The 25,185-nt window shown below is 46.1% G+C and overlaps 2 protein-coding genes and 1 long non-coding RNA gene across 3 annotated transcripts; 1 reads left to right on the top strand and 2 right to left on the bottom strand.

Annotated features, from left to right (window-relative positions):
• Window positions 1-4,089: 4,089 nt before the first annotated feature.
• On the bottom strand, window positions 4,090-5,261 carry LOC135233647 (uncharacterized). Its single transcript, XR_010323905.1, has 2 exons — window positions 5,161-5,261; window positions 4,090-4,514 (listed from the first exon to the last, which is right to left on the bottom strand). It is a non-coding gene; the product is annotated as an uncharacterized LOC135233647 (long non-coding RNA).
• Window positions 5,262-5,311: 50 nt separating this feature from the next.
• zgc:152968 (uncharacterized protein LOC564848 homolog) lies at window positions 5,312-13,565 on the top strand. Its single transcript, XM_064297403.1, has 16 exons — window positions 5,312-5,553; window positions 5,994-7,561; window positions 7,650-7,733; window positions 7,813-8,020; window positions 8,248-8,396; window positions 8,928-9,068; window positions 9,298-9,412; window positions 9,653-9,724; window positions 9,954-10,100; window positions 10,628-10,741; window positions 10,981-11,054; window positions 11,585-11,689; window positions 12,150-12,265; window positions 12,421-12,559; window positions 12,697-12,817; window positions 13,051-13,565. The coding sequence occupies exons 1-16, from the start codon at window positions 5,406-5,408 to the stop codon at window positions 13,140-13,142; spliced, it is 3,393 nt and encodes a 1,130-aa protein (XP_064153473.1). The 5' UTR covers window positions 5,312-5,405; the 3' UTR covers window positions 13,143-13,565.
• Window positions 13,566-14,046: 481 nt separating this feature from the next.
• On the bottom strand, window positions 14,047-24,932 carry LOC135233644 (angiopoietin-1 receptor-like). Its single transcript, XM_064297419.1, has 19 exons — window positions 24,682-24,932; window positions 20,925-21,215; window positions 20,471-20,581; window positions 20,143-20,295; window positions 19,807-19,938; window positions 19,325-19,462; window positions 18,451-18,576; window positions 18,008-18,295; window positions 17,542-17,850; window positions 16,979-17,139; window positions 16,530-16,737; window positions 16,302-16,412; window positions 15,985-16,175; window positions 15,685-15,798; window positions 15,519-15,589; window positions 15,320-15,360; window positions 15,036-15,132; window positions 14,821-14,920; window positions 14,047-14,472 (listed from the first exon to the last, which is right to left on the bottom strand). The coding sequence occupies exons 1-19, from the start codon at window positions 24,731-24,733 to the stop codon at window positions 14,398-14,400; spliced, it is 2,769 nt and encodes a 922-aa protein (XP_064153489.1). The 5' UTR covers window positions 24,734-24,932; the 3' UTR covers window positions 14,047-14,397.
• Window positions 24,933-25,185: the final 253 nt, after the last annotated feature.

The raw sequence follows: 25,185 nt of genomic DNA, 5'->3' as shown, positions 1-25,185 counted from the left end.
AGCCCTGAAGAAGGCATTTTCATATCTGTACAGTAATTACACAAACACACACCTAAACCTGCATTTCCAAACACAAGAGCTGCACATAACTGTTTTACCAAGCTGCAAGGACAACATCCAGAGCTGCCTTTGACCTAACAGCTCAAATTCGTGACCTACATTGTTCAGATGTGATTTACCAAACATGCAAAAGGCAGTATTTCCTGAAGCAATGTGGGTGTTCTGTTCAAAGACATTAACATGTCATGTTCCTCTTGCTATTAGAACACACCCTTCTGAGCATCATTCCACTGCAATAACCACTGCAGTTTGCACATTTTCTCAAAGTGAAACCCTTTCATTTACTTTTTCCTAGGGCTTAGACCCAGTCTAATTATAATGCACAAGAATTTTGCTTGTATTTTTTGTATTTTTTGATGACAAAATGAATTAACTTTTCACTGCTTTAAGCGGTAAACAGTATTGTGGTTGAAATTAGATTTGAGTACAAGCTTGGAAAGATATAATGAGGTTGTCTCTAGTCAGCGTTGATATTATTATTGTATATAAGATTGAATGTTAAAGTATGGGCAGTGATCACGAACTGCAGAATCAAACATTAGGACATGCGCACGCACACACACACGCAGGCACACGCACACGCACACAAACATGCAGACACACGCACACACACACACATAAACATGCAGACACACGCACAACAACACACACACAAACACGCACACGCACACACACGCGCACACACACGCACACGCACACACACACACACACACACACACACACGCACACACACACACACGGGGATATGAAAATGTTTTACCCCTGACAGGGCTGTAGCCTCCTGCCCAGGTGTGATGAAGCCATGCAGGGGTCTGTTATGTTCCCAAACTCTGCCGTGTCCCTTAATTAAAGCAGTAGCACAATATCCTCCCAGAACAGCTCTGACGTGCGCACTGGTGTAGCTGCAGCCTCTGATTCACCCCGATTACTAATGTGATGAGAATGTGTTCCTGAAAGGCTGTGGCCGGATCAAAGCTGGAGGATCACAGGTTTTAGGGGCTCCAGAGCCTTTCCAGGCTGTATTTACAGAACAAGTCTCTGGGTGCTGAGGAGAATGTGATCTATGTGAGTGAAAAATAAAGCTATCTTGGGCTCTGGTAAATGCATAACAATGGTCTGTTCAAATACAGTGCACACTGGGCTAAACTGCACTGCGAAGCTGTTTTCTAGCCATAAAACAAACAACAAAATCCCTGGAGAGGGTTTCCTCCCATTCATACACAGGTGTGTGTGCTCTCTGCCACTGCTTTCCAAAATATTTAAAACACCTCACCTCACCCGCCCCAAGATCATCATGTCCACAGTCAGAATATTTGCATACAGAAAAATTTGGATGCTCTGGTGAAATGTGAACGGGCACATTGTCTTTAACAGTTTGGGTGAAATGTGAACGGGCACATTGTCTTTAACAGTTTGGGTGAAATGTGAACGGGCACATTGTCTTTAACAGTTTGGGTGAAATGTGAACGGGCACATTGTCTTTAACAGTTTGGGTGAAATGTGAACGGGCACATTGTCTTTAACAGTTTGGGTGAAATGTGAACGGGCACATTGTCTGTTTGTTCAAGGCTGCAGCAGTTTCAGAAGCAGGAGCTCTTTCCTGTAAGCCCAGGCAAACGCTAGTGATTGAAAAGTTTTAGCAGGCAAGTTGACTATGTAGGTCAATGATTCCAGCTAAGTAAGCAAATAAGTATAATAGCACAGTTTCATTAGAGAAAAATGCGCATCAGGTATATTTAATCAGATGTGCTGGAACAGAAGCATTATTATGTGGGGCGACATAGCTCAGGAGCCGATTGTCTGGCAGTCGGCGGGTTGCCGGTTCAAACCCCGCCCTGGGCGTGTCGAAGTGTCCTTGAGCAAGACACCTAACCCCTAACTGCTCTGGCGAATGAGAGGCATCAATTGTAAAGCGCTTTGGATAAAAGCGCTATATAAATGCAGTCCATTTACCATTAACCCAATAGTGTATTAAGTATGGAACATATTGAGGAAAATAAGTAATAAGGTTAAAGTTAAATAATCTCATTTATATGAACTGTATATTAGACTATATATGAACCACAAAGCAACATTTCTATTTAAATTCCATATTGAAAGCTGTTAACACTGAAGAACACTTTCCTTTTCAGATGATATTTCTGCTCCAATGGGGAAAACTCCAGTTGAGTTTAACAAGTCATAAGCAGTGTTCAGTACTCAGTCTTTATGTTACGTTCTGCCAGATGGATGGATGGGTGGCCTTCGTCATTGTGTGCTCAGGCTAAATATTCGGGAAAAAATGGTGTCAGCTGCAGCTCTGGGCCTCTTTAAGGTTCAGAGCAGCCTAATAAACACAGGAGTCTTCCAGAAAAGGCACTTGAAGTGAGTGTTGGTCCAAGTTTCTCTGCACACAATTCCTTCAGAACCACACACCTCCAACTGCTCACTCCTTCAGAGCCACACACCTCCAACCGCTCACTCCTTCAGAGCCACACACCTCCAACCGCTCACTCCTTCAGAGCCACACACCTCCAACCGCTCACTCCTTCAGAGCCACACACCTCCAACCGCTCACTCCTTCAGAACCACACACCTCCAACCGCTCACTCCTTCAGAGCCACACACCTCCAACCGCTCACTCCTTCAGAGCCACACACCTCCAACCGCTCACTCCTTCAGAACCACACACCTCCAACCGCTCACTCCTTCAGAGCCACACACCTCCAACCGCTCACTCCTTCAGAACCACACACCTCCAACCGCTCACTCCTGCGAGCTTCACACCCCGGAAACAAGGTCTCAGGAGTGGGCTTTCTGTTGATTGCTGTCATTGATAAGATCGGCTCCCAGCTGAACACTGCGTCTTTCCAAACACCTGACCCCCCCCCCATAGCCCTGCAATAATATTTTTGAGGTTAAACGCATTCTCTCCCAAACTGCCTTTCATGGCTATCATATATTTAAACTGTTTTGTAGTTATTTTAACACAGATAGTGTTTATGCAGCGCTCACAGTACAGGCACTGCAAGCGAAATGGTTCGGATGTGTGTTTCTGTATAGGAACGCTTTGGACACAAATATTAATTCAATTAGCATTTCTATGCACGTTGTATAATATATTCAGTAATTCTACTGATCACAAAATTGGATTTGTATATTCAGTATGTGTAAGAGTTTATATATATTTTTAATAGCCATTCATGTAGAATGGCACATAAACCAACATAAGCCAACACAGCCATCTTCATTTGAATGTCTGGAAAAAACCGTGTAGGGAAAAACACCATCATAATAATTATGGCAGATTTGTGTGTTTTTTCTGGCGGGAGTATACGTGTTATTGAAGGTAATGTCTGGAATGTTCTGGTGTGGGTGGGCATTACTGTAATTACATGCCCATAAAGATGTAAATGAGTGTGTGGCATAAAGAGACTGGCTGCTCTGATAAAGGGGTTAGTCTTTCTGCCTTCCGTCTAATCTGAAATGCTGTGAATTTACAGCTCTTCAGGACTCATATTTATCATTTTTCATAACTTATGAAGGCAGTGACATTATTGTATGAAGACATAATTGTAAGTAAAATTTAAAAAAAACTAACCTTATTGTAAAACATTATAAACAAAATGAAATATTAAAAACCATATCCTGATAAGTTACAGTATCAATGTGTCAATGTTCAATCAGTGTTCTGACATGGGACAGTCCAAAATCACTGAACAGGTGTAAATTTGATATTTATTCTTGCTTAGTAAAGAAGAGCTTTGAAAAAGGTTAAATTGGTCATGAGCTAGCTTGCAAACACCTGGGAATCAGCAAGGCACAGTTTGCTAAATGCTGGGAGTAGGGGGTTGGCGTACTGGGGTGATTTCACGACATACTGTAGGCTGCAGGTTTATATCTTAGCCACGCGCAATTAAACAAGGCACGTAAAGCGAATTGTTTGCATAAAAACAGAAATCCAGCTGTATGTAAAGCTGGTGGGTAAAGGAATGCCTCACTGGATAAAGATTTCTCCTCTGAGATGACAAACTGACACAGCAATCAGGATCTAAACTTTGAGATGTTTTTATTTTATCATACTGATAATGGACCAGTGATTCAAATAGGCCTGACACATTCAAGTGATTTTCATTATTATAATTCTGGAATGGAGAGAAATTCTGTGTTACAGAGCACTCTACTGGAAAAAACTAGGCAGTACAGTTTGAGGTGACAGTGCGGAGGTGTAGCATCAAAGGTAATGATGTGTCAATCTTGCCCTGCGATAGACTGGCGGCTTGTCCAGGGTGTATTCTTGCGTCTCGCCCAATACACGCTGGGATAGCCTCCAGCACCCACCGCGACCCGGTCCAGGATAAGCGGGTATACATAATGAATGGATGTTTCTCCTCTTTTAATTGAGTCCAGCAGTCTGCTTCTTAATGCGACAATGTCTCCCCCTGCTGTCTGGTATGAGAATACACCAATTTGACCTTCAAAAAAAAAATAATAATAATAATCTATTGAATCATATTTAGTGTAGAGAAAATATTTACAAATCAAACTCACATACATAATTGACTTTTTCCATTCGTTTAGAAAGGAGCATCAATGGACAATCACTCAACCTCCCGCATGCAATAATTATGACAACTGCCTAATACCCTTTGGGTAAAGAGCGAATATCGAGCCCGGGGCTGTCCGGGCTCATTAGAAAAGGGCCGGTCTGGGAGCAGGTTTTTGTTCTAGTCCAGCACAAAGACACCTTATCAAGGTTTTGATTGAAGACCATGATTAGTTAATTAGTTGATTCAGGTGTCATAGTACTGGGCAAAAAAAAAAACTGCACCCACATTAGCTCTTTTCAGATAAGACTGGACACGTCTGATCTAACCTGTGTGTGTCTGCGTTTGACCATTTCCTTACTGAAGAGGGCATGTTCAAGCGCCATTACATATACGTGCAACAGGAAGAAAACGGTTGTTCTCTGAGAACTTTATAAAAAGAAAAAAAAACAGCATTTATTTTTCAGCCAACGATATTGACAAATGTTGACTAAACACCGACCAGCCAAGTGACACAACCATTTATGCACATGGTTTTCTACCCTTTAAGCTTTTAGATAAACGTTGTACCAACCGCAGGCAAGTCTGGAAACGCCTATTCTCAACCATCCGGTCTTTATTCTCCATCGTTTGGTGTAAGCGCACGTGCGCTTTTGGGTCCTTTAAACAATGACGTGGCCGGACCTTAAGGAACATTTCCTGTCAGATGATCCTATAAAATCTGACGTCTGATTGACGCCAAATTCGGCGCTGTAAACAAACCTGGGAGGTTCACGTACGAAATTACACTTGTTTGGGCCATATAAGAATAACCTGTTGATGTTACCTTCAGCAGGATTTTTTGAGAAAATACACTGCCCTCTTTTCCTACAGGGCTTCTGTGAGCGACCTTTTTGTCAATATAAACATGCAAAAGATGAAATGGTACTTACAGCTTCACCTCGGCCACCTTTCACAAGAGCGGCTGGTAAGGTCATAGCTGTCTAAATTAATTCAAGTTGTTTTGATTTGTTTAGTCAAACGCTTCACAGAGTACAGCTTTGATGTGAAATTCAACTTTGTAGGCTTTTAATTGGGTTGCAACGTAATTGCCCAGCACAGTCTATCGTACTCGTTTCGTTTCTAAATTACCCATCTGGCTTGGTGAACAGGAACACTTATGTTGTTCAAAGGTTTGACGTCGCGTTTATATTTAATGAAGGACGGGGTTTAAAAAACCCGTATTAATTAAACCGTGCAGGGTGAATTACAGCTCAGGGTTTAGTTTGCTTGGAAATTCTGTTTAAATTTTTTAAAAATTTTATTCTATATCATTATTTACTTGCATTATTTATTTACTGAAGTTTGGGTATTCTGAAATATTTCCTGTATGAAACCATGTTTTTCCCCCCTTTTTCCTCAAAACAGCAACTGCAAGGAATCACTTAACTCATGGCAAGATCGTCCACCACACTAGAGATGTCTCTTTTGCAAGGGACCCTTGCCTTTTGGAGTTGGAAAGGATCAACAAAGAAATTGAAACGGTTAAATGTGAAGTAGAGAAAGAGCAGAGACGATTATCCCATTACAAGAGCCTTCAGGGGGACAGTGATATCACGAGCAAAGCTTTGACCCCCTATAGTGATTCTGCAGGTAAAGCCCAATACCCCCGTAGCCCGGGCAACCGCAGCGTGCCCCGCCCACAGAAGCCCGCCGCTGCCCGTTCCCGCGGTAGCAAATATGTGGTGGACAATTCCAAACCCAGGACGAATTTGGAATACGACCCTTTGTCCAACTACGCTGCGGAAGTGCGGTCGAGCAGCTCCCCCGAGCCGAAGCCTCCGCCCTGCGGGGGCGCTGTAGGGAAGCGGAGCCTGAAGAGGCCGCGGGAGCCCGTTAGCACAGACCGGAGCGAGCCGCTCACTGCGGAGCTCGAAGACTCGGATGACGGCGTCCTTGTCATTGATGTTCCGCCACTTGAAGTAAAACGGAAGACTCGCAGACCCCCAAAATTGCGCAAGGCCTCACCTGAAGTTCCTGAAGATGCCACCCCTCTACCTGCCGTGACTGATGCTTCGGTTCCAGCTCAAGCATGCAAAGCAGTGGTGCCCTCGCCTGCCATGGTTGGCACACCTGACACAGTTGGCACACAGTCAGGTTCCAGATGCACTCAGCCCTCAGCTGGTCTTCCTGTAAATCAAGGAGGAGAAGGTGATCTAAACCCCAACCCCAATGTACTGGAAGACATATCCAAGTGTCTGGAGACTCTCAGGAGTGAAAGCGAAAAAATAGTTTCGCCCCCAGAAATGGAAGTCATGACGATGGACAGGAGCAGCGCTGCTTCACAGTCCTCCCCAGTGACCTCGGTCTCCTGGGCCCTGAAGGACCCACCAGGCGAGCAGAACGGAAACTCCCACACGGTGGTGCCTCAGGTGATAAAACATGAGCTTACGCTCAGTTATGATGAAAAACACAACTCCTTCCCAAATACACCAGAAAGTGACCAGGGGATACTCCCATTAGCACTCAAATCCAGTTCACATGTCCAGAGTAATGATCAGCAGGTCACCAGCAGAGTTGAAGGTTATTGGTTGCCTGTGCAACAAATTCCAGTTCCATGTTTGCAGAAAACAGTTCTGCAAATATCAGAGGCAGACTCCCCCAAAGTTCAGTCCATGTCACCTGCAGACCCCAAGTACAGTGACCATCCAGAACCTACAGCAGATATCTATCCTATCAGCCTGCTGCCCGATCCATCCCCATCTGAGGTTCCACAGCCAGTCACCAGTGAGGTGGACCTCCTCGACATTCCCAAGGACCCACTGATGCACAACATCAGCGAATCTGCTCCCAAAACTGATTTGAGCTCCGGAGAGGACATGAATTATTCGGACATGGACCTGTCTGATAGTGACCCCATGGAGGAGTGTTACCGCATCTTCATGGAGGCCAACCAGGCCGGCCAAGGACCGGTGGAGCAGCCGGGGAGTTCACCTGTAAGATTCTTACCTGGCTTGGTGCTTGGTTGTGGTGTGGACAGAGGAGCAGAGGTCAGGTTATCTGAGTATGATTGCGTTTATTCAGGTGGAGATGTTGGGTTTGGAGAAGCCACCTGTCCTCCCACCAGGACCAAAGAAAAGGGTCGCACACGTGTCCAAACACAACGAGGTGCGTGTGCGTGTGCGTGCGTGCATGTGCGTGTGTGACATGTGACCTCGTTTTTATTATGGTTTGATTCGTTCCACAGATGAATAAAAGCAGACAGCAGGTGATTGTTCCCCGGAGGGGCCCAGGTGCACACCTGCACAACCCCTCCAGGATCCTGCAGCTGCAGCAGAAGGCCGCAGTGTTGACCACGGCCATCAAAGGAGGCCAGGCTTTTGTTGCTGCCGCTACTGGGCAGAGGAAGCCAGTAACCCTGCTTCCTGTTTCTCAGCCCACCCCTGTGCAGACCAGTAAGTGCTGTCCAGAGTACAAGCAATGTATTTGTTTAACTGATGGAATTCCATGATGTCATATCAATTTGTCACCAACTGTAAATTTATTCTGTCCTCAACCTTGACTGCAAATTTATATTGAGGCTTCCTATAGTGAGTGTACAGCATGTTTCACTGTAAATGGTTCTTTTGACGGTTGATTAATAGAATTGAACCTCTTATTTTGTATTCCTTATCTTCTTCAGCCTGTGTTAATATAATTCCTGTTGGAGCAACTATACAACTGGGCTCCAATGTGCACTTCATCATACCGGACGGGAACATTGCTCTGCCTGTAACTCCAGTTCCCGCCCACATGGTGTCACCACAGCAGACTGCCCTGACCCCTGCTAAGGTATGCCTGGCCCTCTGCAAACAGCAGACTGCCCTGACCCCTCACCCCTGCTAAGGTACGTCTGGCCCTCTGCAGTCACAGCAGTCTGCTTTGAGTGTGAGAACCCTGACATCAGTGAGCCTGAACTGCTGAACTGTGCTGCACTGTGAACCAGTTTTCAGACCAGACTGTGTCTGAATTGTGACATTGTATCTGCCAAGTAAAAAAATTTCTGAGGCTTTTGTGTGACAGGGTACATCACATCTACTAGTAATGATACATTTTCTTTAGAAAACCCTTATGAGATCCAAATTTGGAGTACAAACTGCTATTACACCATTAGAAATGGGCCAGGCTAAAAACATGGATCCTCACATCTTCTTTAAGTGTTTTTGGAATCTTGAATTTGTTGGGGGAGAGAGTTCCAGGGCAAGTCTCCTGGGCTAGGCTTCCATTGTGCAAAACCGAGTTTTGGAGTGTCACAAATCTAGACCTTATGCGTCTAAGGTTGTGAAAGTTCAAAGAAGTGCCACCAGAATTGTGTCCCAACAGCCATTTGTCGTCAAAAGAAAACCGAAGTCTCGCCCGGAGCCTGGCATCAAAGTTCCCCACGACGTACGCCAGCGTTATGTCAACCTGTTTGTGGAGGAATTCCTGAGAACATCCTTCACCGTGCAGGATGCCTTCGAAAAGGTCTGTGTCTAAGATGCGATCTTTATGAAGTCTCTCTTGTGTCTGCAAATTGGCTCATCTGCAGATTTTACAGAAGACATTGCAGTAATGAGCTGAGCTTTAGAATATGATTAGGCATTACTTAGTGGGGCAAAAGGAAAAAGGCAGTTATACTTGTGCTATGCCAAAAGGAGGTGTGGAATGAGTCTTGTTGGTGACTTGAACTCCATTGGAATTGTTTGCGTGCTAGGCCCTGGCTGAGGAGAAGATGGTGTATGATCGCAGCATCAACAAGCTGAAGTATCTGAGTGTCGCTGTGAACTCGCTCAAGAAACTAAAGAACCAGAGTGCTCCTTCTGTGAAAGGTTTGTTTCTGAAATGGTCTAATATCCTAGCCTTTAACATTAAAGTGTACTGTGTGTCACACCATGGACAGCCTAGAACTAAATCCTTTCTAATCCTGTGACTGGATTTGTTTTGAATGATAGTCTATATGCTGATTTTTAAATGCTATGTCTGAGGTTAATATAAATGTGCTAATGATGAAGCTGAACTCTAAGATCTTTCAGTTTGTTCTGTTAAACTCTGGGTTTCTGTTTTTACAGCGAGCACTGAGGCCAACATCAAGGGATCCAGAGGCAAAATTAGTCTCAGTCCTGCAGGACTACAGGTCAATGGTAGGAATTAGTATTGGCTGCATAAAGGGCATTTTTTGCCCATATGAATGTTCTGTTTAAATAATGTGATTGGTGTTGTGGTTGACCGTAGCGTAGTGTGCTGTCATTGTGCTCAATGGCCACAGATGGCTTTCTGACTCCAATATTCAGTTTCTTCTTGGAGCTTTTTCTGTCATCCCTCTCAGAACTGTGAAGCTTAAATTTGACTGGCCTTCATGATCCATTTCAGATCCTGGAGTTGTGGCACTTTACGAACAGCTGAAGGAACATGTGCTGTCTGAGGCGGCTCTGAAGGAGAATGGCTATCCTCTGCAGAGCCCAGACAAGCCTGCTAGCGCCATGTTGTATGGGGAGGTGAAGAAAGGCAGCACTGACCGTAGGTACCCTGCTGTGGTTACGACCAAGATTTAGACTTCAGCCCTTTTCCCATAACTTAGAGTTTCCAATCTGAACAAAAGTTACTGCAAATACAAAGCGTACCAATGAGTTCAGCATTGAGCTGCAAAAGTTTCCCTCAACTGTGGCTTACAAATTGGTACCAGTGTTGGGTCTGTTTCTTTCAAAGGTAGTGCAAAGTGAACGTAGCAAAGTGTTTGTAAAGAAAAAAAAAAAGTGGTAACCTGTTGTGTGTGGAGATGCATGTTGATTGAATTCAAGTTGCAATGAAATTGAATAATCATTTATTCTGCATTTTTGAATAATGGAACAGAAATGGAAGAATAGAAATGGATGGTATGGGTGTGGGGCTGATATACATGTAGATATCATGAAAAAAAAAACATTTAGAACTGACATTCCTGTGTCAGTTGTTACTTTGTATTTAATACAGGCAATTTTTGCCTTTATGCTATGAATTCTTTTTGAGCTGATTTTGATGTGTAAACATTCCTGACATGAAAACAGCAATGAAGAGGATTTGCTGCCGGTGTGGAGCGACTTTCTCTGTCGGCCAATCAGGGAAACACGTCCGTAAAGAGGAGTGCAACTATCACTATGGGAAAGTGGTGGAAAACAAGGGTGAGTAGGTGAATGTAAAACTCAAACTCAACTGAACGTCCAGAATTGTCTTGTCATTGTTATCATGCTGATGTTCCTCACTGCTGTTGGACTGAAACTCTGGACTGAGGTGTTTACACCCAGTCTGAATTATTTAAGTAAGTTCAGAGCTGAACGGAGCATGACTCTGTAATGCCCACCGTCGGGTAGAGGCTGCAGAGCTCAGACGTGAGAACCGTCGCGCTGTTTGGTCGTTTCAGTTCCTGGAGGAGTGGAGACGCGCTACAGCTGCTGTGAAGGAGCCATTGGCACACCTGGATGCCAGGTGTTTAAGGTGAAACAAGGCGTGATCATGTGTTCACTGCAATTAGTGTTTCTTATGCTCTGTAAATTGTATTAACGTATTTTCAGACATAGAATTACATGGAAGCTGAGTTTAAGTTCAGGGCAGATTGAAGTCTCCGGGCGTTCCTCTGGTCCCTGCTGCCTTAGCTGCTCCCAACAGGATAACTGCTGCCAGTGATTGAATTAATACCTGCATGTGACTTTCCATCTGTGATTAGTATACTCTGTTTGGGGTCCTCAAAGTATAACTAATCATTTACTGTGAAAGGTAATTTCATTTTAATATTACTTTTTCTTACTATACTGCCCCTTTCTGTCCCTCTAACTGAACTGTACTGTAATAATTTGGGAGTAAACTCGGCACATTTGTCCTGTTGCCATTTTTGTGAATTTGAAGCAGGACTGGGAAGAAAATGGATGCAGTGCATGACCTGGAAGTAGTTTTGCTCTAAATCTGTTACTCTTGCTGTGGCTTTTCCGGTTATAAAGGTCAGTTTTAATTAGCATTTCCTCTCCCAGCTGCATGTCCATGACGCTGTTAGTCTGGACGGTTTTGTGAAGAGCGTCCCCAAGCCCCCTCCGGAGAACGGCTGTCCTGGGCTGTTTGCGCTGGACTGTGAGATGGTAAAATTCAGTCTGCTTCATGGAGGAACTGAGCTTGTGATTTTCACTACTAGTCCTCAACATTCACTCTGTGTGACCAACAAATGGAGACAATCAAGATTCTGAATTGGCAGAAATTATAAGATGAATTAATTTTTGCCACAGATAAAACTCTGGCTCATGAGAAGTTAATGTTGCATGTTTTAAATATTTTATTGATCTTGTGTGCAATTTACTTGTATCTCATTCTAATTCCATTTTGTTTTGACCAGTTTAAGCATCAACATCGTTACTAGGAGAGGCAGTGACATTTTTGCAACTTTCAGATTGGTTTTGTATCCAAGATCTGGGCTGACAGTTGTTTAAGGAGAACTCTTTCAATATTAATTCTGTTGTAGTTGTAAATAGTAATTTTTATGTTATGAGACTGTATGATATGTATAAGTGTGCAAAGCTAAAATGGTTTTCCCTCTTCGTATAGTGTTACACCACTCACGGTCTTGAGCTGGCCAGGGTCACTGTGGTCAACCCCAGTCTGCAGATCATCTATGACACCTTTGTAAAACCTGACAATGAAGTCATTGACTACAACACCAGGTAAAGTAGTGCCCCTCTATCGCCCTACAGAGAACCAGTGTTCAGAGCTCAGGTTTTGGAAAGTCACCAGGAGTTTATGCAGTGGGAGTGTACAGTAGACCTGTGGTTGGCCTGTAGTGTACAAGTGACCCATGACCCCACCATTTGACCTGCAGGTTCTCAGGGGTGAGTGAGGAAGATCTGGAAGGTTCCAGCTCGTCCATACGGGACGTCCAGGAGGTCCTGCTGAGCTTCATCAGCGCTGACACCATCCTTATCGGACACGGCCTGGAAAAAGACCTCTGTGCCCTCAAGGTGTGCGGGCATCAGTCACGCATCTGCACCAGTGCCATGTGTGCCAGTGCCAGTGCTTCCTATTTTTCGGGATCTTGTGACCCGGGATCTTGTGACCCATGTGACCCGAGATCTTGACGGTAAATGTCCGGTTTCAGCTTCTTCACGGCAGCGTGGTGGACCTGACTGCGGTGTTTCCTCACCGGCTCGGCCTCCCGCACAAGCGAGGCCTTCTAAGCCTGACGGCGGATTACCTGCGCAGAATCATCCAGGAGAGCGGTAGGTCATGCACGCTCGCGTATGCATGCTTGTGTATGCACGCTTGTGTATGCACGCTCGCGTATGCACGCTCGCGTATGCATGCTTGTGTATGCATGCTCGCGTATGCATGCTTGTGTATGCACGCTCGCGTATGCACGCTTGTGTATGCATGCTCGCGTATGCATGCTTGTGTATGCACACATGCGTACAGGCATTCTAAACAGCGGCTGTTTGTGTTTCCTCTCATGCAGTCCAGGGTCATGACTCTGGGGAAGACGCCACTGCCTGCATGGAACTGATGCTGTGGAAGGTCAAGGAAGACGGCAAAGTGAAAAGATGGTGATTTGAATAAATTCTGTGTCGCCCGATCCAGAGGGAAAAAAACAGATTATATCAAACCCTGTTCTGATTGGCTTCACACATCTGCGAAATGAGCACACCTCACCCACTGTGTGCGCTCTGCGTGTTTTGGTTTGAAGTTTTTGTCTTGGCTAGTTTTCGTTTGGCCTTTGCTGTGCATTGTTTACTGTTGGGACAGCATCACACGCCTGGGGCTTATGTTTAAGTTTATTGGGGAGGGGGGAGGGGGGAGGGGTTGGGGGCATGGTTCGGTGGGGTTGAAACACATTCATGCACTGCACACAAGATATAATGCACTTGGAAAGGGGAAACGGAGAGCAAAGGAATGCACATCACCTGCGATGTGGTTCCAGTGAATGAGCCTGCTGGTGATGAAGAGCTGAAGTAAAGACACGTTAAAGCTGTATGACTCGTGTGTGTTTGTTCCCCTCCAACACGTACACTTGCTGTTTATGCGTTTGCTCAAACGTGGGAGGATCCTGGGTGTGAGACCCAATCAGAAGCCAGAAACACATGACTGACAAGTAGGTCACGCCTCCTTTTGCTGAGGCCGTATCACAGCTAGCAGCTGGATTCACTCTTCACTTTGGAGGTTAACCAATGAAAATCAGTAACTGGATGAGTGAATTACCTGGTCATCTTCACATGTGTCTCATTTATCTAGTATCTGTAGAAACTCAGCTGTTTTACATCAGTCTCAAGAGACTTCAGCTGGCCCTGTGGTATTCACAGCCAATCAAATGTCCATCAGGTTGTGGTAATGAGGTCAAAATGATAAACCAATTAATATAATTCTGGTTCGAGAATGAAAACAATCAACATACCTATCAACTCTATTTGGGGAAGGGGTGTTATACTGATATTCAAGAAACCATTTGAACAACAGCCACAGAAATGCTCTTTAATATGAAGCCATTTATATACAAGTAGAAATGTAGAAAATTGCCTTTTTGTTTGAAGTACATCTGAAGAAAAGCATACTTTTCCAATATCTTTACAAACTAGTGTTTGAAGTTGCCATCTTCAGTGGATTGTCAGGTATCAGCTCATTTGCATGGTTAGGGTTGTAGTGATACATTTGTGACAGGTTTTTTTATTTTATGAAAATTATCAGAAATGTACAAAAATGGAGGTCCTTAAATTAAATGAAAAAACAAGGAAGGAATGATGTTTGATTTGTTTTTTGAACCATGACACTGTTATTTACACGTCTGATACAATGGCGGGGAAGAGCAGAACTACCCCGCTTCCTCTGCAGAGCAGTCGATGCCAGCGTAGGTGAACTTTTCATACAGGGTGGTGTTGACATACGTCTGAAAAAGATAAGAGAAAATGTAATTTAATACTACAGCACTTAGAGCAGGCAACATCTCATGTTTCAACATTTCAACAGCATGTTTCCATGTGAGAGATCCTGCTTCCAGGTGAGAGATCCTGTTTGCAGGTGCGAGATCCTGCTTCCAGGTGCGAGATCCTGTTTCCAGGTGAGAGATCCTGTTTGCAGGTGTGAGATCCTGCTTCAAGTGAGAGATCCTGCTTCCAGGTGAGAGACCCTGCTTCCAGGTGAGAGACCCTGCTTCCAGGTGAGAGACCCTGCTTCCAGGTGAGAGATTCTGTTTCCAGGTGAGAGACCCTGCTTCCAGGTGAGAGGTGCGTTTTACCTTGCGCTCCTCGAGCATCCTGTTGAGTGACAGCAGGATGTGGGCGAAGGACGGCCTCTCGTACGGCTTCTCCCGCCAGCACTGTCTCATCAGGTCATACCTGGGGGGAAGGGGGGGGGGGACAGGTGCGCTGAGTGGGCGAACACAGAGGCACAGCCTAGCTGAATGAAACCGTGCCTGGGACGCCTGGTCGTGAGGGACGCTGCGGGACTTACACCTCGTCATCACAGTTCAGCGGCTTCTCCAGCCTGTAGCCCTGAGGAAGCTTCTCATACAGCTCTGCACAGGTAAGCCCACAGTACGGCGTCCCACCTGCACACACACACACACACACACGCATGCGTGCACACACGCGCATGCACACGCATGCACACATGCGTGCGTGCACACACACACACACACACAAGCACGATTACATGAATGACATTTCTCTTTGATGCTTGCGATCACAAATAAAATATAATTGCAAATTAACCACAACCTTATATTCAATACAGACCTAAGCTTACAACCTCCCACAGTAGAACACCATATGACCATCTGTAGAGAAAGCAAGAGAAATAATTTCCATCAGTACGTATGTTTTGACGTGTTTGTTAAGCGAGCCATTGTAACCTTTCTTTGGGTGTCCGTTACATTTTCTGTCCAGTTACTGCAGGTTGAAGCTCTTTGTTGCAGGTCTGACGCGCTGTACTCACACGTCACTGTTTGTGGTGTAAACGCTGTAGTTCAGGGATTCGATTGCCATCCATCTGACAGGTAATCTCCCCTGTGAGGTGTGCAATAAAAACAAATGTCTTCTAACGCACATAGCAACAGAGTTTTAAAAATGTTAGTGCTACAGAAGGTAAATAAATCCCTTACCATTGTCTTCTTTACATAAACCTCCTGTCCTCGAGAGAGACCAAAGTCTGCTATTTTTGCCACATAATTCTCCCCCACGAGAATGTTTCTGGCTGCCAGGTCTCTGTGGATGAACTAGATTTTTTTTTCAGTTAACAAAAAATGAACCGGTCAGTATATTCAGCATTCAACAATATGTGGGACAAACCCATGTCAACAGTTAGCAGTATCATAATGGTGAGGTGGGTCAGGGTGCATGTAATGGTGAGGTGGTGGTGGCTGTATGTGCAGAACTGGTCAGGAGGGATACATGCTGCTCACCTGTTTCTGGCTCAGGTAGGCCATGCCCCGGGCCACGTCGGCGGCGAAGTGGAGGAGCTGCTGGGAGGAGAGGGTGGAGGCGGTGCTGTTGGCGATGGCGAAGGCGGGGTCCGTCTCCAGGACCCTGCTCTTCCTCAGGAAGTCCAGCAGGTTCCCGTGAGGAGCGAACTCAATGGCCAGGTACAGGTACCCTGAGACCCAGAGCACGACTGCGTTAGCTTGGACAGATTTTCAGTGTACAGATACTGTTTGGGGGGAGGTCACCCTGTTTGACCTCTCCCATAGTGTACCTTCGCAGGTGTGTTTGTGAGTCTGACCTCTGTGTTCGCAGGCACCCAGCAGGTTGATGATGTTGGGGTGATGCCCAAGTTTGCAGAGCACTTCCAGTTCGCCAGCAAAGTCCCTGTGGTCGTCTTTAGAGGCGTATTCTGTGTCACAGTTCGAAACAGAAAGAGGTCTAAAATGCACTGAACAATATTAATCTACAGAGCAAGAGGAAGATGCTTCACAGCTATAAAATGTACGAACAAATTTTTCATTCCAACCTTTCATTCGCTTGATCGCTGCATCCATTCTCATCCCGTCCTTTTTAATCCGGGCCTTCAGGACCTGGCCGAAGTTTCCCTCGCCGATGACGTCCTGGAACTTGATGTCGTTCCACTCCAGGGCGGGGTAGGCCACCGACTCCGTGGGCATCTGTGGCTTCTTCATGTTCAGAGACCCCGAGCTGAACTGCACCACCGGCTCATCTCTCTACATCCAAGATAAAAGAATGATTCTTATTTTTATTTGAATTGATTATTATAAATATTTTTTTTCCAGAAATATTAACATGGTTGATAGTGCCTGCATATGTAGTGGAACTGGAATTCCGACCCACAGTGTAACTGGAATTCTAACCCACCTCTTGGTTCTGCGGGGTGTTCTGACCCACCTCTTGGTTCTGCGGGGTGTTCTGACCCACCTCTTGGTTCTGCGGGGTGTTCTGACTCACCTCTTGGTTCTGCAGGGCCTGCACCGCTCGGCGCTGGAGGCTGGCCTTCTTCAGCTGCAGCACGATGCAGAATGCCAGCAGGATGGTAATGCAGGTGAGTCCAGCAGAGCCCAGGATGGCGAAGAACAGCATGTTCCCGTCTCCGCCCAGTCCCTGCAGCACTGGAACACAAGAGCAAGGCTGGGCCAACCACATCTAAGGTGCGTTCAGTTCTATGAGATTACATTACATTACATTATAGGCATTTAGCAGACGCTCTTATCCAGAGCGACGTACAACAAGTGCATAGGTTTCAAGATGTAGAGGCGCAAAAGAAACACTAGAGTGAAGTAAGGGAGATCAACCTTAGATCAACCTTAGATCCTAAACTTTGGTGAAATAATGGTTCCTGTTGCAAAAATATGAAACTGTTTTGATCAATATGAGCACATTTTTATTTCATTTCACAGGCCAGGTCAGGTGTCCAGCCTGATGCTTCCATGACCGTCTCTGAAGCAGTATATGTGTACAGGAGCAGACTGTAGAGCTGAGCTCAATGCTGTATGTGAGTCCTGGCTGCTTACAGGAGCTCTCCTGGTGCTGGGTGGTGGTGACGTGCAGGCGGGGGCTGTTGAGGCTGACCCCCACGTTGTTCCGGGCCCAGAGCTCCACCGCGTAGGTGGTGTCGGCCTTCAGGCCGCGGAGCTGGACCTGCATGGCCGGGTCCTCCTGCACGTTGATCTCCGCCAGCTGATTATAGTCCGCCATGGCGAGGTCCTGGAAGCGGATCGTGACGGCAGAAATGGAGTTTCCCTCCTCCAGCGCCCAGGTGATGATGGCGGAGGAGTCGGTGATGTTGCAGGTCTTTATGTTAAACGGAGCCGGTGGGAGCTCTGCCACAGGATACGGGTCAGTGTGTTTAAGCCATTACCATCATCACAATTATTATCATTATGAACACTCATAAAAAAATATCATCATCATCCTACTAACCACACAGCAATCCTACCACACAAAATAAAATTGATAATCATTTGCTTTAGTACCCACCGTTGCTGAATGTCCACGCAGACACCAGTGGGCTGTACACTCCCACTGAATGGGTCTTCATGAAGACTTCACACTCGTACTTCTTCTTGGGCAGCAGTCCTGTGAGCTGCAGGACTGTGGCATTGTGGGGCTGCTGGTACACCACAGAGCTCCCAGGCTGGCCTGTCTGCCAGCACTCCACCTGATAGTGCCACGCCTCTTTGGGAGGACTGGCTGGACCGTCCCAGGACAGGCTCAGAGAGGTCTGGCTCACGGGGACCAGCTTCACCCCTGTGGGTGCGGGCAGATCTATCCGGGGTGAAAGAGGTGGTGACAAGAACAACTCCTTAAAAAGGCTGGTGTGCCCAGCAAGCACACGTACTGTACACACATACTGGCCGCTAATGATGAACCTGCTCAGCAGATCCAAACTGATCTAAAGGGGAAACGGTTTTTGGTTTTACCTGCTCTCTCACAGCGGGCTCCGTGCCGCCCCCCACACACGCAGCCACGGTAACGGTCACACACCCCTGCGTCTCCGCACTCACACTTCAGCCTGCAGCCAGCGCCATAGTAACCGTGGGGGCAAGCTGGAATCAGACAGACCAACACAATCACAGGGGCCCTTACCCTCACTGTACAGTGGCCCTTACCCTCACTGCACAGCCCTTACCCTCTCTGCACAGGGGCCCTTACCCTCACTGCACAGGGGCCCTTACCCTCACTGCACAGCCCTTACCCTCACTGCACAGGGGCCTTTACCCTCACTGCACAGACGGGGGCCCTTACCCTCACTGCACAGACGGGGGCCCTTACCCTCACTGCACAGGGGCCCTTACCCTCACTGCACAGCCCTTACCCCCTCTGCACAGGGGCCCTTACCTTCACTGCACAGGGCCTTTACCCTCACTGCACAGGGGCCCTTACCCTCTCTGCACAGTGGCCCTTACCCTCACTGCACAGGGGCCCTTACCCTCACTGCACAGGGGCCCTTACCCTCACTGCACAGGGGCCCTTACCCTCACTGCACAGGGGCCCTTACCCTCACTGCACAAGGGCCCTTACCCTCTCTGCACAGTGGCCCTTACCCACACTGCACAGGGGCCCTTACCCACACTGCACAGACAGGGGCCCTTACCCACACTGCACAGGGGCCCTTACCCACACTGCACAGGGGCCCTTACCCTCACTGCACAGACAGGGGCCCTTACCCACACTGCACAGGGGCCCTTACCCACACTGCACAGACAGGGGCCCTTACCCACACTGCACAGACAGGGGCCCTTACCCCCTCTGCACAGGGGCCCTTACCCACACTGCACAGACAGGAGCCCTTACCCTCGCTGCAGTCCAGGCCCCTCCAGCCAGTGGCACAGGAGCAGCCGAACGGGTCGGGTGAGCAGAACACCACGGAGTGGCAGGATCCGTTCTGACACCGCTCCTCACAGGCTCTCCCAAACCGGCCCGGGCCACACACTGCAAAACAGTGCAGCTGGATTACTGATTTACTCATTTACCGATTCACTGATTCACAGATTTACTCATTTACTGATTCACTGATTTACTCATTTACTTAGCCAAGTGCTCAGCAGGTCTATGCACACAGTTTGCTGTTTTACATATCATCCAATCATGATGGGTTTTTACTGAAGCAATAAAAGGCTTAAGGGTACAAAGGCAGTGCCAAACCCCTAAACTCCCCTTCTGTGCAACCACAGTGCTACATTTACTGTGACTAAAGAACAGAACACACAGCACCAGGATGACTGTCCCCTTAACTCATGAACACAGGTGTGACTTGCTCATGACAAATCATTTACCGATTTCACAGGTGTGACCTTTGAACCCAGGGGGACAGAGGCATTCTCCAGTCTCGTCATGGCAGATGCCCCCATTGGTGCATGGCAGGCAGGCCTCAGAACAGCCCGGTCCCCACGATCCTGCAGGGCATTCTGGGATGCAGTGACAGAAAACATCATTAGGTAAAATAAACTAAGTATATTTTTATTTAACAATTTAATTTATTTTAAAAGCAACCAACATTTTGGCAGGAGCTGTCTTGTGTGTCTCTTTGTACAGAAGTGTCAGGATATTTCATTTGTGTAATGTAATAATGTAATGCAATGCCATGGGAGAATGACTGTAGACACACTAACTTCTTACTATCAGCCGGGTGATGGCGGAGGAGGACACGTTCTCAGAGATGTATCTGACAGTGTACAGGCCCGACTGCTCCAACCCCACGGCGTTGACTGGGTAGTGCAGGGTCTCCGACAGCTCAAAATTCGGCACAGAGTAGATAAAGGTCTCTTAGAAACATAAAAACAAAGACAGAGCTGGTGAGAATTCTACAGATGTGTTTCACATAGACCATTTAGGGCAGCCAGAAGTTCACAATAGCATGTTATGAGCCATATTGTGTAATCTGGATAATTATACATCTTTGGACACGACTTCCCCCCCCACGACTTTTTCATCTCTCACCGTTTTTGTGTATGACCGCGTCCTCTGCAACAGCTCTCCGGCGCGTGTAGGAAATGTTGACATCCTCTCCCAAGCTGGCAGTGATCGTTAACGCCTCTGGGAGGAAGGCCGCTAGGAGGAATTAATGTTTAATATGTTTAATGTCTGAATTATTGTGCTGTTTGTGAAAGAGGTGGAGCTGATTTTGCAGCCCTCTGTTTGCTCCCCGCTCTTTGAGGAAGATGAATGTAAACAAACACTTCTGACAGGAAGTCAGCCCGATTGAAGTCCAATATCCCATTTATCCTTCGTGGCATTGTGTTTACCCAAGGGACTCCCGATAGGATGCTTCCCTGTGGAAGTTTCTGTATGGAAGTTTTCCTGTGGGAGTTTGCCTATGGGAGTTTGTGTGGTTTAATTGAATATGACAGAATACAAAAAAATTTTAAAAACTTTAGGAACTTAAACTTGCTACCTTTCTTTAGCATCTTGAAGGTGTACACCTGACTTGCTGAGTCTCCCCTTCCCTTCCTGCAGTAGAACGCTCCAAAGCTGTTTTGGGGTTTCAGGGTGACCTTGGTGGCCGCTCTGTAGTCGGGGTCCTGAACGGCCAGCAGGTTCTGGGGGTCCCCTGGGTAGTCCCGCCCTATGCTGGGCAGAGTGCCGCCTCTCCAGTCGCCGCTGACACAGCGCAGCGACCAATCGCGGCCAGGCCCCAGGGGCCCCACGGGGGCCGAGTTCAGGAGCGTCAAGTCCGCCGCCGTTCCTGAAACGGCAGTTATTTCACACGTCATTCTCATGTGAGTGAGCGTTGGGCGTGGTGGACGACGCTCTCTGGCTGATGGAGGGGCACGCCTCGCCCGCTGGCCGCAGGACAAGTTAGCAGATACTCACATTGTTTTCGTTTGACGAGAGTTAATAAACATAGTGCACCTACTTCCTTTCACTCTCAACCATACTTGATTCTGTTGTAGAAATCTTGGTGAAGCTGACGAGCGTGTGTTTTGAATACATACGCTGTAAGCGTTTGTTGCTGCGGCTCATGCTGTGGAAGCAGCTGTGTTTGTGTGAACGTGAGGCTTCTCTGTGCAGGACAGCGCTCAGGGACTATAACCCAGACTGATTAACGAGCTGTGGAAATGTAGGTCATGAGCCCTGCACACTGTAGATGCTAAAGAGGCGTAATGTCTGAACAACAACATTGTTTAAAAAAAAGGCTAAACATAAATCCATTCTGTCTCGACTTGATTGCATGTGCAAAATGCATTAGTAATCAGTGGCCACCAATATATATACTGACAGCCTACGACCCCCCACCCCCTCCGCCCCCCCCCCCGCTCAGGGCCCCAGGTGGTTCTCTGCCCTGCATGTTTACAGGATTCACCTCTGTGAAGCTCTTTTGCAGGTTAACTGTAAACCTCACACATTGATGAGGCCTAAATAGGATTTTGAAAATCATGTGCAAAAAGACAAAAAGTGGCTAATAAAAATTAGACCAGGGAAGGTGTCAAAAAGGAAAGAAAAGGAAGCATTTTGGGCTGAGTATGACTCGACTATTTCTCTCTCCTTAACTGTGTAAAATAAAAGAACACTGCAGGTCTTTTTTTCATCCCGCAGACTGTTGACAGGCTGAGAGAAGTGATGTGTAGTGTGTCATAAGGCTCACAGGACTCTCTCTGTGAGGTTTCCATTCTGTGAGGTCACTGATCCATTCCTCAGAGCATGACCTCAGCACACTGTCCCTGTCTGCGTGATATGTTCCATATGCCGCCATCTTGGCTGTTCCTCCCACACACACAGCTCTGCGTTGATGCTCGCATAAATCACAATGACGACGGGCCCCCCACAAAAGCCTGCCACCATCTTTATTACTTATGAGGCCCATTCATCAGCTTCATTTAGGCAGCTAGAAACTTCCATTTTGGGAGGAGAGAAATGCTCATTCGGTGAGATGGCTGACAGCAGTGAAGTTTAAATACACAGGACGTATTCGAGGCATCCTACTGAAGCAGACATTACATTACATTACATTACAGGCATTTAGCAGACGCTCTTATCCAGAGCGACTTACACAACTTTTTTTACATAGCACCCATTTATACAGTTGGATAGATACTGAAGCAATGCAGGTTAAGTACCTTGCTCAAGGGTACAACGGCAGTGTCCTTACCCGGGAATCGAACCTGCGACCTTTCGGTTACAAGCGCAGTTCCTTACCCACTGTGCCACACTCCGTCCTTTTCGTACCGCTGCTCACAACAGTGCCACACGGCCACTACAGCAGTCTGCTAACGGCTGGTCCATTCAACTGTTTCATCTTCTCTTAATAACCTCAACCTGACTGCCTGGCCTTGGCTGTCCACTAGCTGCCTGCTGGCACTGATCTGCAAAACTCTGATGGGCTAAAACCCAGAGCTAATGACTGGCCATTGCATGCTTTATTGGCTCCATTCAGTGACCATTTTGTTGTACAGTAATTGCAGCAAGACAATGGCTTGCACCAGTCTCACACGGTCCTGCCTTGTCCACAAACATCATAAACGGTTAGAGGACTGAAGCAAATGGGCATGAGAGGAAACGGGACAAGTCAGTACAGCGGTGAAGAGTTATAACCTTCCCTCTGGACAGTCTCATTAAATACTGTTTATACACTTTCCACTATCTTCTGTGTTCCCAGATGATCGTGATTTTATTCCCCAAAAAACCTTCTGCGAAATCTCTCAACTTCAACTGGCTCTTTTTCAAGAGAATTTCAAGGCCTTTTCCTACTTATCTCTTAAAAATGCACCATTGACCATTGACTCCCATAAATTCTACCCCTGAAATGACTCCATGGGATCAGAAACCCTATATTGGACAGAAAATATGAAACCCTGACAACCATCTGCTATTCACTTTAACTCCCTGCAGTCATGGCTAATTAAAAATGCGATAAATCCTGTTGCACATTTCCTGTCGTTGCACACAAAGTTTGTGTGATGAAGCATAAATGAATGTCTGTTTAATATTAAATGATACATAGAGTAAGATGCACTGCTGCATGAGCTGCCTGTTCTACTGCAAGAACCACTGATGGTTTGTTTGACTGGCTGTCTGTTTTGTTCTGAACTCACACACTGGATATTAATCCGAGCCCCATGTAATAAAAAGATGAAAATGCGTGATTCATCATAAATTCATAATTGAGGTCTTTTACCTCTTCACTCGTGGAGCAGCATATCTTCTCATTTAATTCCACACACTAATATGAAAATTTGTCTTGAACATTTGTCCTGAAAAATGATATCTATCCATCTATTTCCTCACTGACTCATTCTAAAATGGACCCTGGGAGGAACAATTGGTAATAATTTTCCAAATCTGAATTTTGGCCACTGGCATCAGATTTCTTACATGTGATATTTCACTAAGACAGGAAAAGCTGTCAAATGTTCCAGAAAAACGGTGATGTGGAACATATGAATCTGCTGGAATTCAAGTCTGATCACCTGATTCAACACTTATGCAAATAGACCGTATCGCTCATTGATTTCGATTAGGTATTTAAAGTGAACATGATTTCTATGGATAATTCCTCTCTTCTTGACTCTTATAACTTTTCCATGAGAATCTCACACTGAGTAGAGCACAAACACACATGTGAGTCTATAGCACAACAATAGATTATCAATTAAAGTGATTCTGTTACAGTATATGCCTTATATATACTCCATATATAATCTGTTTTGAATGTTGATGCATTCAAGTACACATCCAGGTTCTTAAAATGTGCACTGAATTCTGTGTACATAATTAAACTTTGTGAGATTCTCTTTCATGATATAATACATACATAATAACCAGCAAAGTCACTAGTTACTGAACATGATATAACTTTTTGTTTTGTAATGGCATATGACTGTTAAGCCCTTGTAATTTACCAAATGATTAAATGTGATTAAATTCAGATTAAAAGTTGAACAGTGTAACATTTTAGTTCTTTTTGGAATGACTCATCCTAGTATGATTTAGGCTTTTTTCCCCCGAAGTAATCAATAGTAATTCAGATGACCATCAGATTAGCTATGTAATAATAGTAATATAATTTTGAGAAACTATTACACTAAGTTAAGGCCCAGATGCATTTGAGCTATTTTTATAATCCATCATGCAGAACGGGACACGCAAACAAGACAGAAAGCCTGGACACAGGATATGCTTTATTATCTATGAGCGAAATCAGCGGGACGTACCTGTAAATAGCCAGCAGACCATGCAGAGGACCCTGGAGATGAGGTAATCCATGTTGCTCAGATCAGAGGGAGAGAGAGGCTGGTTTTATACCCACTGTGTGGTCCCGCTCGGGGCTGAGACTGACCATGGGGCTAAAAACCGGGGGGGGTCAGACAGACTCATGGGTGCGCTCCTCCACTCTCTCTGCGAACTGCCGGCACTTTCGTTCGTCCCGTATCCTCCGTTCCCTCCCTTTCTCCAGATCTCTCTCTCTCTCCTCCTCGGCACTGTCCGGTGCCGGGGGAGTTCCTTTTTCCTGTTTCCTTTTCACAAACAATTACTCGCCATCAATTGCGTTTTAACAGCCTTCTGAGGTTTACGTCTGTTAGTGTGACCTGCGAGAAAGAGCCTCCCAGAGCTCACTGGAAGCACATCAGAAGAACTTTTATTTAATCTAATTGTGTCCATTTATTTGATTACTTCATTCATTTCATGTTATGTTTTTTAATTTTATGTCCTAGCAT

The sequence above is a fragment of the Anguilla rostrata genome, chromosome 10, assembly GCF_018555375.3.
Source record: "Anguilla rostrata isolate EN2019 chromosome 10, ASM1855537v3, whole genome shotgun sequence".
In the NCBI taxonomy this organism is placed as follows: Eukaryota; Metazoa; Chordata; class Actinopteri; order Anguilliformes; family Anguillidae; genus Anguilla; species Anguilla rostrata.
This window is presented reverse-complemented; position numbering and strand designations above follow the sequence as displayed.